A 16,006-nucleotide genomic window follows, 5' to 3' on the forward strand; every position below is an offset into this window, starting at 1 on the left:
TGGTTGACTAACTCAATTCTAGCTTTAACAATGAAACACCATTTTCCTAGCATATATAAACAGGAATGAGTCATTAGATATGAGTTTACCAGTAAAACAAGGCAATGATTTTATTCTTCAAAAGCTGAAGGTAAATAAAATTTATAATCGTACAATCATAAACATAAGTTTAAATGTAAAAGCTTAAGTGCCAGCAGATTAACCAAGCAACAGTTAGTTATTACTCTTTATTGCCAGTAACTTTGCACATGAAAATATATTCAAATCGTACTTCAAAAGCAGCTTTTCGTGAGTCTCACTCATCATGTCAACAGTAAATAAAACTATATAGCAGTTATAAACAAATGAAACAAAGGAAAACTTGTTGAAGAATATCAAACTAGTGATAATCATGCTTACGAATAAAAAATTTCAGAGCTGAAAGTATTTTTTAGATCTGAGTAAATATCTACTAATAACTGAAAATGTGTGATACCTATGGTTAAACTTTTTGTATTGGCTTATGGGCTAAGGACTCTGAATATTATCAACGGTTCTTATAATCTACCAAAATAAAGAAAGATAACTAGTTATACTTTTTAAAAGAACGCATAAATTTCCAGATCTGGTATACGTCATATACTCCAAAATGCTTAGTAGACAAAAAAAGCAAAGAAAATTGACCCCAAATTATAATGTATTCAACAGTTAGACATGGTGGTCCCATGACAAGCTGTAAATATGCAGTCATATTTGCATAAATACAATTATTCTTTAGTAGTGAACCATTACCTATTAACCCAGAATTTCGTAAGCCTAATACAGAACAGATAACCCAAAACCACAGGGATTGTGATTTACCTTACAGTTAGATACTGAGTTTCCAAAACCTATGGTTTAAATCAATGCATATTTACAGAGTACCTGCTTTACTCAAAGGGGAATAAGATACGCTAAAATACCCCTAGAACTTGGAGGCTAAGTCATGAAAAGGTCTCCCTTTTCCTTAAACTTCTGGAACTTAGTTATAACACTTAATGCATCTGTTCTTTGGACTGAAAACATTAGTAAATAATTTGTAATGTCTTTGTTTAGATAACACTAATAGTTTCTAAAGTGCTTTCATACATGTTTTCTAATTTTATCCTAATAACCTCAAGTAACCTTAAGAAAATGTATCACAGATGTAGGCAAGATCCTGAGAGATCATTTAGCCCAACTCCCTCATCTTACAGAAGAGAAAACCATCTCTGAGAGATCAGAACAACTCCTTCTTTGTTGTACACTACTGGTAAGAGGCAGAGCTGAGTGTGATAATTCCAAGGTTAAAGCTCTCTGTACTACACTGGGGTGTCTCATCATGATTAAGTCCTTTGAGTCAAAGATCAAGTCATATTCTTTTTTTTCAAATAATTTTTTCACTTTTCAATTAGTTGACATACAAAATTATATTAGTTTCAGGTGTACAACATAGTGATTAGACACTTATATAACTTACAAAGTGATCACCCCGACAAATCTAGTACCGATCTGACACCATACACAGTTATTACAATATTATTGACTATATTGCTTATGCTATACTTTACATCCCATGACTATTTTATAACTACCAATTTGTACTTCTTAGTCCCTTCCCCCTTTTTACCCAGCTCTCTAACCCCCTGCCCAGCTGGCAACCATAAAAATGTTCTCTGTATCTATGAATTTGTTTTTGTTTTGTTTGTTCTTTATATTCCACATATAAACAAAATCATACGGCATTTGTCTGTCTCACTCCACTCAGCACAATACCCTCTCGGTCCATCCATGTTGTTGCACATGGCAAGATTTGTATATATGTACCACCTCTTCTTTATCCATTCAAGGACACCCAGGCTGCCTCCACATCTTGGCCATTGTAAATAATGCTGCATTGAACAGATGGATGCACATTTCCCCTCGAAGTAGTGTTTCGGGTTTCTTGAGATAAATACCTAGAAGTGGGATTACAGGGTTTTTTTGTCTCTTGTTATATCCTTTGTTGTAATGTGTATTTTGTCTGGTAGAAGTATTGTTACTCCAGCTTTTTTGTTGTTTCCACTTTCATGAAATATCTTTTTCCATCCCTTTACTTTCAATCTGTGTGTGCCTTTTGATCTGAAGTCTCTTGTAGGCAGCATATGTAAGGGTTTTGTTTTCTTATCCATTCAACCACCCTATCTTTTTATTGGAGCATTTAATCCATTTACATTTAAAGTAACTGTTGATAGATATGTAGTCATTGACATTTATTATTCATATTTTTTATCTTTGTTTCTTCTTTCTCCTCTTAAAGAAGTCCCCCTAACATTTCTTGTAATACTAGTTTGGTGTTACTTTACTTTTTTCTTATTTGGGAAGCTCTTTATCCTGATTCTAAATGACAGCTTTGCTGGGTAGAGTGACCTGGTTGTACGTCCTCGATTTCATCACTTTGAATATTTCCTGCCAATCCCTTCTTGCCTGAAAAGTTTCTGTTGAGAAATCAGCTAATGGTCTTATGGGAGCTGCCCTGCAGGTAACTAACTGCTTTTCTCTTGCTGCTTTTCAGATTCTCTTTGTCTTTAACCTTTGGCATTTTAATTATGATGTGTCTTGCTGTGGGCCTCTTTGGGTTCATCTTGTTTGGGACTGCTTCCTGGGCTTGTATATCCATTTCCTTCGCCAGGTTAGGGACATTTTCTGTCATCATTTCTTCAAATAGGTTTTCAATTCCTTGCGCTCTCTTCTCCTTCTGGTCCTACTATGATGTGACTGTTGGTACACTTGATGTTGTCCCAGAGACCCCTTAAATTATCCTAATTTTTCTGATTTTTTATTTATTTATTTTTGCTGTTCTGATTGGGTATTTCTGCTACCTTAACTTCTCAATTGCGGCTTCATCTAATCTACTGTTGATTCCCTGTAATGTATTCTTCATTTCAGTTATTGTCATCTTTATTTCTAACTGGTTCTTTTCATATTTTCTATCTCTCTGTTGAACTTCTCATAAGATCACTAAGTATCCTTACAACCATTGTTTGGACTGCTGTCTGGTAGACTCTTATTTTTAGTACTTTTCTGGAGCTTTGTTATGTTCTTTCATTTGGGACATGTTCCTTTGTCTCACCAATTTGGCTTTGTTTTTATGTCCTTTGGTCTTAGTAGAGTGGCCTTATATAACAGGTGTCCCAAGGGGCCCAGTGGCTCAGTCTCCCTGGTCACCAGAGTCAGGAGCTCCAGTGGTGTCCCTTGTGTGGGCTGTGTATGTCCTCCCATTGTAGTTGAGCTTTGGTTGCTGTTTGTATGTCAGTTTTATTTTATTTTATTTTTTTATTAGTTTCAGGTGCACAAAACAATAGACATTTATTATTTATATCCCTCACACTGTCAACCACCCTCCCCCCATCCACTATCCCTCTGACATCGCACACAGCCATTACATTTCCACTGTCTCTATTCCTAATGCTATACTTCACTTCTTGTAACTATATATACTTCTACAACTATATAAAATTGTAGTTGACATTCATTATTGTTCAGCTTCAGCTTCAGGTGTACAGTGCAGTGATCAGGCATCTACATCTTCTCTGAGGTGGTCTCCCTAACAAGACAAGTGTCCATCGGATATCCTACAAAATCTTTACAACATTATTGATTACATTCCCCAAACTGATTTTCGTAACCCCGTGGCCATCTTGTGGTTACTGACTGTGCTTTTTAATCCCCTCACCATCCCCCTTATCCCGCCACCCTCCCATCTAGCAACCCTCAGTTTGTATGTCAATGGCAGGGACTGACCCTCGGGTGATTAGTTGTGAGGACTGGCCGTGACTACAGTGGAGGAGGTGTTGTGCAGCGGCTGATCCTATGCCACGTCATATTCTTTTTATTCCTAGTCCCCAGAACAGTACTTGACATGTCTTCTGAATGTACTTTAAAATTTCAAAAACTACTGAAAAATGAAAATATAGGACAGTACTCGTTTGACATAACTTTCAAATATAGTAATAGCTAAACAGCAAGGTCACTCCCAAAAAAGAACCTCTAATACGTAGAAGCAAAAGTGTCTTATCCTCTATTAAAGTACAGTTGAAAAAGAATTATATTTGGGCAAGAGCAAGCGGCACTCCCAGTTTTCGATGTGTAATTTATTGTCCCAAGAAAAGCTGTTTTCTTCATTCTTATGAATAAGAAACTAAAATCACACCAGCAAGTAAAAAATAAAATAAAATAAAATATGTGAGCTTGAGAAGAACATGTTCTGCTTTTGTTGGGTAGAGTCATCTGTGTATGTCTGTTAGTTCCAATTGGTGTTAGTGTTGTTCAAATCTTCTCTTTCTATATTGATCCTCTACTTCACTGAGCGAGTGAGTGATTTCCTGGTTGCTCTACCCATAAGTGAAAGTGGATAATGAAGTCTCCTACTATTACTGTGTTATCTGTTTCTCCCTTCCTGTCAGTGTTTGCCTCATATATTTGGGTGTTCTAATGTTAGGAGACTATAGATTTATAATTGTTATATCTCTCTGGTGAATTGACCCTTTTATCCTTATATAATATCCTTTTTGTCTTGTGGGATATTTTGTCTAAAATAAGTATGGCCACCGCTGCTCTCTTTAGGTTTCTCCCTGCAGTGGAGTATTTTTTTCCACCCTTTCACTGTCAGTCTATGTGAGTGCTTAGATCTTAAAGTGAATCTTCTGCAGGCAGAATAAAGCTGAATCTCATTTTTAAAAATCCATTCAGCCAGTCTGTTTTGTAATTGGTACATTTAATCCATTTACACTTAAAGCAATTACGGGTATGGAAGGACTTACTATTGCCATTTGTTCAGTTTTCTGTTTTGTGGCTTGTTTTGGTATCTACCCCTTGCTGTCTTCCTTTGTGTTTCATTGATATATATATATATATATATATATATATATATATATATATATATATATATATGGACATGTTTTGATTCCCTTCTCATTTCCCTTTGTATTTATGTTATATTTTCTTTGTGGTGATTATTGCATAAGACAAGTTGCTTTTCTCTTTGCTGCTTTCAGGACTCTCACTTTACATGTAACTTTTAACAGTTTGATTATGGTGTGCCTCAGTGGCTCTTTATATTTATCCTAGTTGGGGTCCTTTAAGTTTCTTGAATTTGTATATCCATTTTTCTTCTTAGACTTGAAGTCTTGAAGTTCTGGCCACTATTTCAAATAGATTTTCTGTCCCTTTCCCAGTATCTTTAATTTCTGGGACTCCCATAACGCATACATTATTCTGCTTCTCCATAAAATACCTGAGGTTCTCTTCATTTTCTTCTTTTTTTCTCCTCTGCCTCAGTAATTTTTTAAGTCCTATATTCGAGTTCGCTGATTCTTTTTTTCTGCCTGGTCAAATTTGATGCTGTCCCTCCAGTTAAATTTTCAATTCAGTTATTATTATTTTTCACCTCCAGAATTTCTATTTGGCTCTTCTTTATACTGTCTATCCCTTTGTTGATATTTTCATTTTGTTCATGAATCATTTTCCTGATTTTGTTTAGTGTCTGTGCTTTCTTTTAACTAACTGGGCATCCTTATGGTGATAATTTTGAATTCTTTATTTGGCAATTCATGTCTCCTTTTTTCAAGTTTGGTTTCTGGTGATCTAATTGTTTCCTTTAAATGTGTTGTGGTTAGTTGTTTCATTGTCTGTCTTCTTCTTTGTTGTTCGGATTTCAGCATCTGAAGAATCAGCTACATCCCCAGACCATGTGGTCTGATTTCATACAGGGAGGTCTTTCTCTATATAACCTGACTAGAGAGTCTGGAGACCTTTTCTGGGTATGTGTCCTTTCTGAGCTTGTGCATGTAATCTATTTGAAAAGGTTTGCTGGTTTCTACTCAGGAGCTCCTCCTGGGGTCTGCTATATTGCAGCCTTATCGAACTGCAGTAAATCAGTTCTGGGGTTCCACCTAGTGTCTGTCTGTCATACTGCAGACTCTAATGTATGGTTGATGTCTTTGTTCTTAGGAATGCCCAACCTGGCACCCTGTTCCTGTCAGTACAACAGGTCCTCAAATATTGTCCTTTAATTCAATGTCATCTCATTATAACATTGATGAGATGTTATAGGAACTTAACTCTTGTTTATATCAATTAGCCTATGGTAAAATTCGTTTTCTTATACGTTGTTTTGCTTAAAGTTGCAGTTTTAAGAATCTATTGTCAGCATTAAGTGAGGACTACTGTACTTGGAAACAAGCAAGACAGCCACCATGGTCCCTAAAACAAATTGGAGGTATACTCAACTCCTTTCCCCTCCTCAGGAAGAAAATGGGAATTGGGAGTTTCCTCCCAAAAGCTCCACCCTATTTGGGGTGGGAGTCGCTATAATTAGAGTGGAAATAGATTTCATTATTAAGGCTCCATGCAGTTTGCTTCCCACCAGCCTGGGGTGTAAAAACCTTTTAACTAGTTTCTAGATTTCTCACAGAGGTATTTCGTCAGCTTGTTGTGTTAAATCTCTGTCTCCATGAAAGAAAAAAAGCCTAAAGCTTTCTATTCTGCCATCTTGCTGATGTCACCCCTCCCTTATTTTATTTTCTATTTTATGCATAGAATTCCCTTATTAATGGACACTTTCATTCTTTCCAATCTTTGGCCAAAACAAATAAAGCCACAAAGAATGACCTTATAAAATACATCCTTTTGTATTTTTGCAAATTTATCTTTAGGATACATTCCTAGAAGTGGGACTGTTTAATTAAAAGTAAATGCACACTTAATTATGCTAGATATTGTCAAAGTTCTTGCCACAGACATAGTACTATTCTCATTTTTCTTTCCCCCTCTCTTTTGCCTCCCCCCAACTCCGGTTCAAGCTGTTGTTTCTCAGTCTAGTTGTGTAGGACACAGCTCCCTGGCCCATGCTCGTATTATGAGCTTTGCCCCTGGCCCCAGGCAGTCAGTCACCAGTCGTCAGTCAGCCACTCACAGCAGCTCACAGCAGCTCTCGTCTGCTGGCCGCTAATGCTGGCTGCCAGACTATCATGTTGGCCACCGGCCACTTATGGCAGCCCACGGCAGCACACAGCAGCCCGCAGCACCTCACACCAACCTGCGGCTGCTCATGGCAGCCTAGCTCCAGGGAGAGCTGTTGTTCACAATTTTAGCTGTAGAGGGTGCAGCTCACTGGCCCATGTGGGAATTGAACTGGGCAACCACCTGAGCCACCGGCAGGCCTGATTCTACAAGTTTCGAGCCATAGTTATTCCCCTAATATTCTCATGTAAAATAATGCAGACATACTTTCTTCTAGTATAGCATGGTTTAAATGCTTTACTTTCAGAGTTCTAATCCATACGGAATTATCTGGGTGTACAGTACGAGCTACAGTTGCAAACTTATTTTTTTTCCAAACGGTTATCCAGTTATTAAAAAGCCCATTCCCTCCCTACTGATTCTAAATGCTTTTGTGTTTTTAATAAGTATTTAAAATTTTTCCCCACACAAATTTAAGTATTTTAATCTCTAGATTATCTTTGTTGTTGCGACTAAAAAGGTGTCTTCTCTTTAATTATATCATTCAAATGAATTTTGCTTATATATAAAGGGTATTAATTGTGAACATCAATTTGATACTTGCAACTTTAGTAACTTATCTGTCATAATTTCCCCATGAGTTTTACAGAAATACAATCATATATTTTACATAAAAGAATAATCTCTTCTTTCCAATTTTTAAGCCTCAGATACTTTCTCTTGTCTAATGTTATTGGATAATGATCACTAATAGATTATTGCATTTTCTCTGTTCCTTCTAATATTTCTAAGTCCATTTGCCAGCTTTTAACAAGGGTTCTTCATCTGAACCATCAAACACAAAATGATTTGAGTGACTATTGCCTAATTCCGCCAAGGATAGGACATAAGCAGTGCTTTTCTACAAGTGTAGGTGAGAAGTTAATAATTATATACAAATGGATGCTCTAGGGCATTAGGGCCTTCTCTCCCAGAATGCTGTTTGAGAAAGGGTGTTAGACTAATCAGTATTTGTAAATGCTCTATGAGGGATTTTATATATAATTTAAAAATATAATTACTAGGCAATAATGTTCCCATTGTGGATACATATACAAACACAAAGTTAAAATCTTGGGGAACTGTCTTCCTTTATCTTAGTCCCCAAAAGTATTGTTCATAAATTGTAACCACTTGAAAGGTAAACCACAAAGAGAATTGTTAGACAACACCCAAAACCATTTTTGGTAAAACAAAAAAAAACAAAAAAAATCTGCAGTTTCTCATACATATGACTATTTGAAGATACAGCAAGCAGCTTGTTACATGTGAAAAAAAATGCTTCCTTTTTACTTAATATAGGCTACAAATAATTATCTATTTGACCAGAAATCAACAAGATTTATCAAAACCTGTATCTGGTCCAAATCCAAATCATGAACAATAATGATCACCTACGATTTAGAATTTCAAGTTTACAATTTTGTTTAATTGGCAGTATATATTCTTTCTATTTTGAACCTTATGACCATTATCTATCTTTTCTAAAGCCTATACCTTAGTTTGCCTCTAAAAGTTGAGCGATATTTTTTCAATGTATATAGTAACAAGAAATAACTATATTATTGGAAAAGTTTTGCACTTATCAGAGACAATTTATTTTGTTTAAAAAGCTTTTCTTTGTATTTACAAATGATTATGGTAAAAATGTACAAAGTACAATAAAATGGTAACACTGGTGAGTTGCAAAAAACTGATTAAAAAAAAAAATTCTGCAAGGTTTCAGAAATACCACACAAGTAACAGAGCTCATTTCTGCATCCTGTTTATGTATTTTTCCCCATCGTGCATAGGTACTCCTTTTATTTAAGTAAATCAAAAACTCAACCTCCAGATCTAGTTAAAGAGCATCACTTTTAAATCACAGTGTGATTCAAAGTTACAACTAATTGTTCAGATTTCTGCACTCTATGTTATGAATCTACTTTCCATTCCAATTCAGCTACTAATGGGGAAAAAGGAACAAAACCATTCTGAAATCTTTTATAAGAAGTATATATTTTCATCAGATAAAAATTACTCTCAGTTTGCTGCTTTTCATTGGGAAGCAAAATTCATCACAGTACAACCCATTTTAACCCAGAAATTTATATCACCATTTGCTGTGTTAGAAAATGTTGAGAGAAAGAAAAGCTGTCTGTTTCTAAGAAATCACTTTCACTGTGAAAGTGAAAATGGAACACTGGGCAGGCAGCCTAGAAGGGAGAAATATCTATTTCCCTAGCACATTCTCAATTGAGGAACATTTAAATTCAGAGAATGTATAGAGTCCCATTATTTATCTTGCTCTTGATGAATTGCATATATATATAAAAATTAAGGGTAAGGGAAATTACTTCTTTATACTCTGTTTTATTGAGTCTGTAAGAGTTTTCACCTATTTCCTAAAATCAGCTTTGGCTAATGAGGCAAACTCTTAACTAATTTGAAAACCATCTCAGAATGATCTCCTTGCTATATTTCACTATCATGTGAACAGTAATTCAGTAAATTAAGTTTGCTTTCTTAACAGAAAAATAGACAACTAGAATGTCTTTATTTTGTATTTTGAAGCTGAAGGTTTCTTTAATTGCCCTCCATTTTAAAATAAATGCTTTTTTAAAGCAAAGTCAGAAATGTCGGTTTACCTTGGCGACATTAGGAAAGAAGCATAATTTAAAAATCATACCACCCAGAGAGACATACATAACATTCAAGGATGAATATATATACATATATATATATTTTTCCCCCTCATCCATGTAGAGAAACATATACTTTAGATATAGACTCTTTACAATAATGAATCATTCTTATGTTTGCCCTGTACCTGTTGTCGTTTATTGTCATTGAATTAAGACCTTGCTACCTAATAAATCATCTCAAAACTTTATCGCCTTAAAATAATAACTCTATCTTTCATATAGAACCTGTGAATACTCTCATGCTGACCAAGCTTAACAATCAGCACATACAGTAGAAATGCAAAAAAAAAAAAAGCCTAAAAATGACCATAAAGAAATACTGTTAACAGTGGTAATGTGACCTCTGAAGTGTTGTGATCCTATTTTCCTTTATTTCCTTATACTTTTCAGCATTTTCCAAGTTTTCTATAATAACTATATATTTATAATCATAAAAAGCTTAAAAGGTTTTCTTACTCAGAATATACTTTTGTATGCATAATACAAATAAAAATACCATTAAAAAACAGGCTCAGAATACAAGAGCCAAAAAATACAAAAATATTAACATGGTTCTCTTGGCTGATAGAACTGTAGGCAATTTTTTCCTTATCCTTTTCTATACTTGGCCACGTTTCTTTGTCAGTATAGGTATTTCCATAACTTTACAAACACTACTCTCAAATCTGTAATTTTCATGAAATCCTCTTTTCTGAATAGCTGTATCATTTTCGTGCTCTATCTGAAAACTGGCTCTCGTTTGAGGACACTTTCCCCTAAGCACTGCTAGAAACACCATTTCTCTCCTACACTCTGGGGAGGTAAACATCTCCTTGCTTATCACAACTATTTCCAAATCACTGTTCCTCCTACTTCCCCCCAAAACACAGTTCCTCCGAGGCCCATGCCAACAGATTATTGCACTCTCAACACATCCTGATTACCAGATTACCAGTGTTACAATTCTTGACAGCTCCCCTTCGATAACTGAAGAGTTCAGCAATGGACTTATTATTTTTCCACCTCTACCCTTTTCGTTACTCTTAATTTAAATAGCCATGTGGACAGTCCATCTAACATTTGGCCTCTGTGATGATCTTATCCTGGATCCACTTCTGGGACCATATCTTAAGACCTTAAAGTCTCAATTTCAAGCATCTCACAATTGAACAACTCTTCCCACTTCTGGATCTCTTCCCCTAATCCTTCCACTCTAACACTTCTCCCAGAACCCCAATCAACTAATCCTATCACTTTCTTATTTTAGCATCTTTTATTACCTTTAAATCTTAATTTCCCACCCTGCCTTGCTCCTTTCTTCCTCTGTCAGTACTCACATACCAAATCCCACCCAAACCTGTTCTATTCCATACCTTTACCAAGTAGCTGGCAAGACTAGAGAAAAAATTACAACTGTACTGGTAGTTTTACTTTAAGTTCATGACCACAAACTTCAAAGGGGTCCCTCAGTGTTGCCAGGCAAGCACACTGCTCCCTTTACAGAAAAAGGCCTTGAAAAGGAGCTATCGTTGCTATCTCTATTTCTTCCCCTCCCATTCTCTCTTGAAGCTCCTTTGATCAGGCTTTCATTCTCACCACTCTTCCGAGCATCTTACCTATGGTGCTAATTATCAGATCCAGCAGCCTTTGACAGGGTTGACTACTCCTTCCAGTTTGAAACCCTTTCTTTACATGGCTCCTAAAACAATGTCGGCTTGCTCCCTCTCTCCTACTGCAAGTTCAAACCAATGAGTAGCCTGTCTTTTCACCACCCTGGTGAGAGGTCTACTTAATGAATATTTGTTGAAATGATTTATGCAGTTATATTTCAGTAAAAAAGTTCTCTCTCTCTCTCTCTGTGCGTGTGCATGTGTGTGTGTGTGTGTGTGTGTGTGTGTGTGTATTTGTAGAATAACTGAATGGGAATAGAACTAAGAATTCCCTACTTGGGATTAGAGAAGTTAAGTCTCTGAGGTTGAAAAAACATAAATTTATTTTTATTCAAATCCAAATTTGAATAACTTTTTGGTAAGTTTGTACCAACTTTTTGCTTGGCAGAGGTAAGTGTGGACTTTACAACAATGAAAAAAGTTTGACCCCATGAAGCTTAAGAGATAATAATGCAGGCTATTTCAATATAGTACATAAATGCCATGAGAGGAGTACTTTAGGTGCTATATGTATAATTAACCTGGCCTGAGGTGGAGAATTAGGAAATACTTCCTGAAAAAGGTGCCATTTAATCTGAAATCTAATCTGAAGGATGAGTAGTTGTGATCTATACATTTGTGTGTGAGGACGGGGGCAGGGAGAAGGGAGAAGGACACTCAGTAGAAGAGGATTTTATTTTGGAGAGTAACTATGAGCAAACCAATATCCAGAAGACTCATAACATATTTTCAGAGAACTGAAAGAATATAACTGAGCAGAATATAAATTGACAAGGGGTGAAAGAAATACTGAAGAGGTAAATGGGTAGCAACATGAAATCCCATTAAGGAGTTCAGACTTTATCCTGAGGGTAAGAAAGCGCCACTGAAGGATTTAAAGCAAAATAATTTTTGTACCATAATCCTCATTAAAGAAGATCACTTTGGCCACTGTGTGAAGAGTTTGAGGGACACAGAGATGCCAACCTCTTCCAAGAAACAAACAATAGGAGAATTAGGATAACAACAGTGAAGACAAAGAAAGGTGAACATTAAGATCCTACTCTAAGAAGTGTTAGAAGCAACTAAGAATTATAATACAAAAACAAATAAAATGCACACTGAACATGCAAATAGAGAGATACATACGTAAATTACCAAATCTCTCAGGAGTTGTTTCATAATATGTGACACCTAAACTGTACTTACAAAGAAGTATAAGATCTCCAAAGATGAAGAAAAAGCATAACCATTAATTTTTAAGCAAAAACTTAAAAACCTGCATTTGTGACTAATTTATAGGATTATAACTTCATTGCATTTTATTGCATCTATTCTACTTATATAAGCTGTAGCTGGATAGAATAGTCAGCCTTAAAAAAAAAGTAACACGTCACAAAAAAAAAAGAATAGTCAGCTTTATACAAGGTCTTGTTATTACAAAGAAAGTTTTATTAACAATAAAATTATATGGATAAATAAAAAACAGTCCAATCAAGATATATCTTTATAAATAATTCAAGACCATGAAATAAAGGCATGTATTATTCCATTACTCTGATAAAAATTAAAACAATAAAGTGACAAATTTAAGAGATAACAATTACGCAATCTAATTCAGCAAATATGTATTGAAAATGTATACACACATACACATTTACATACATGCTGGTACTTCAGCAGGCAATAGATCTAAAAAGCTAAGAGACAGATCCTTCCTCAAGAATTTATAATCTAGATAGGGAGACAGACATAAACATACTTCAGTAACCATTTTTACAAGACTCCTGCAATGATAATGTGACTTTATAGATTAAAAATAGTTCTAAAAGAAGAGATTTTAATATGCTTTTGAAAGATACACATGTCAAAGGAAGAAGATTCTAACTATAGTTAATATATTTCCAACGTTCTACTCTGCAGATACAGGGCTGGATTCAAGAAAATGACTACTGCTTTGAATTACAGACCAAAAATATTAATTGCAAAATACCAAAAGGAAACACCAAACCCTAGGCAAATGCACACAAACATAGCAAGATGAGAAAAGAAATAATCTATGTAAAAATTTGTTAAAGACCAAAGAAAAACCAACCTAGTAATAATTTAGGCCTGTGATTTAAATAACGTATCTATCACCTCTCATTTGAAAACCTGAAAGCAACACACCAGCACTTACCTTACCACTATGAGTATTGCTATCAGGATTGAGCAAATAGGATCTGCGATCATCAGACCAAAATTTTGCATCATGATGGCAGAGGCAATCACACCAACACTCCCTAGTGTATCTGCTAGAATGTGTAAAAATACACCTAGAAATAGAGCACAATCAGAATCAAATAGCATCCTCTGATTAACTGAAAATACAAACATTTCTTAAAACTATTCTTGATTTTAATGAAAACTAAATACTAATTTGAAAATCAGTAAGAATGTGGATTCATTGTTTAGTAACGAAGTATAGGACCTTTGGGAATTGAAATATTGTCTTTTTCAAATCAGCAGGGGTTAAAATTATGTGATGAAGAATTTATACTTGCTCTTAATATCTGGTATAATATAAATGAGGAAATAGAGTAACAAAATGATTTTAAAATCATGCACATTCATCTCTGGTTAAAAGAGTCCAGAAGTTAATTAATAATCTGTTAGAAGCTGCATTAGGCTAAAAGAAAACATTGTTTATAACTACAAATATATGTAGTATGTATACACAGAGCCCTCTGCTGGTAATTAAAATTACCATTTAGACGAATTTCCTATGGAGCATAACTCTATTCATACTGTTGTGTTTATTAATTCTCCTAAAAATTGGGTTACCTAAAGGTACATGCTGAACTCAAACTTGATATAAGAGAAAGTAGGAGTTTGAATATTTTAAAGTAGATGTAAATATATTTTGCTTTTAATAATTAAATATGAAATTGGTAGGATACTAGTATTCTAACTGCCCAAGAACCTAAGTATAATATTTACATTTAAGAATCAACTCTGATTGAAAACCATTAAAAAATGTCAAGAAATAAGTTTAGGATAGATTTTAAAAAAGATTTAACTGGACAAATTATTCAACATGTAAATCTTTAACAGGTAAAATTTACTGTATAGCAAACTACCGTCTCTTAAACTTCAACCATGTTGCTAAAAATAGAGCATTCTTCAATAGCATCAACCACTCTGAAAACAAATACCTAATGCGTAAAAGGCATATGTCTACTTTAGAAGTATTTACCATGCTTCCCTGAAAATAAGACCTAGCTAGACCATCAGCTCTAATGCGCCTTTTAGAGCAAAAATAAATATAAAACCCAGTCTTATTTTATATAAGACTTGGTATAATATAATACTAGGTCTTATATAATATAATATTAATTTTTGCTCCAAAACATGCATTAGAGCTGATGATCTGGCTAGATGTTATTTTTGGGGAAAGATTGTAGTTTTCTTTTTGGTTCACTGAACAATTAAAGGTACATCATTTATTATTTTTAGATGTAAAACATAATTTACATAAACTTGAAAACACTTTCTAATAATTTAACAATGGATTATTAATGAGTCCAATTAAATCTTAATGCACTCTAGGAAAATATGTTTCAATTCACCTGCTACTATGGAATTTTATATCAAGTATTATGCCAAATGTAATTCATGCCTCAGTGCCTAATATACTTTTTTATTTGTATAAAGTATTGACCTTTATAACGATTCTTCAAAAAGCTAACGGCTCTTTTTTTCTGTAACAAACATTATATTAGAAGGACTATAGAAAAATATTTTGTTTCTTTAGGGTATGTCAAATAGCAAAGAATTGGTGTTGGGACCACTTTAAGTTTTAAAAATAAAACTGGAAAAACATACACATCAAAACTCTTAAATGATATGTGATTTTAAACTTTTATATTTTTTAATCCGTGTTTTGGTAGAATCTAAACACTGAGAGAAAAAAGAAAAGAATCATTTCATTTGTTCTTGATTTTACTTCAATTAGAAAGTCCCTACCTGTATCCTATTTGCTAACTTGAAAACTAGATTATATTAACTAGTGTCATTAACAATGTAAGCCCTTCTTATTTTCTAGTAATTGATTCAAGAAAAATCACTGAAGAAATCTAACCTAATATGTTTAACTTACATGAAAGTTGAAAGCCTTAGATGACTTGGTTAATTCAACTGCCCAAACCTAGAAAGCCAGGGGTCATGAGAAAAATGTGGCAAATAACTGAAAAATTCAGTTAACTTAGGTTTTCATATGTGAGTATCTACATGGAAAAGTTTTAGTACCAGGCAGTTATCTCTACCCTTCAGCTTCAGCCACCATAAATTGACAGATAATTAGAAAATATAAACTAATTTTCACAACAACCTGTATTGGTTCACATCCCCAAAAAGAAACTACCATAGTTTATAGACAAGACTGATTTTCTCTGGCTTGTAAAATTTTGTAATACATCCCTTGACATACATCAGTTTAGATATCAGCATTTGAGGCCTGTAAGTATAACCAAGGTATCACTTTGCATTACGTTTTTAAAAAATATAACAGACTTTATTTGTGAGAGCAGTTTTAGGTTCACAGCAAAATTAAGCAGAAGATGCAGAGATTTCCCATACCCCTTCTGCCCCCACACAGGCACAGCCTCCCCCACTGTC

General features: G+C 34.6%; 1 protein-coding gene across 2 annotated transcripts in view; it reads right to left on the reverse strand.

Moving 5' to 3' along the window:
* Positions 1–16,006, reverse strand: part of SLC30A7 (solute carrier family 30 member 7) — a 67,036-nt gene that overhangs the window by 24,929 nt on the left and 26,101 nt on the right. For both annotated transcript variants that reach the window (XR_013991695.1, XM_081025561.1), the window contains exon 8: positions 13,530–13,665. Coding sequence is in view for 1 of the 2 variants with exons in the window: in XM_081025561.1 (XP_080881687.1) it covers positions 13,530–13,665 (136 nt within the window). In the remaining variant the exon portion in view is untranslated. The remainder of the gene's footprint in view (positions 1–13,529; positions 13,666–16,006) is intronic.

This window comes from Rhinolophus hipposideros (genome assembly GCF_964194185.1).
Source record: "Rhinolophus hipposideros genome assembly, chromosome: 19".
NCBI lineage: Eukaryota > Metazoa > Chordata > Mammalia > Chiroptera > Rhinolophidae > Rhinolophus > Rhinolophus hipposideros.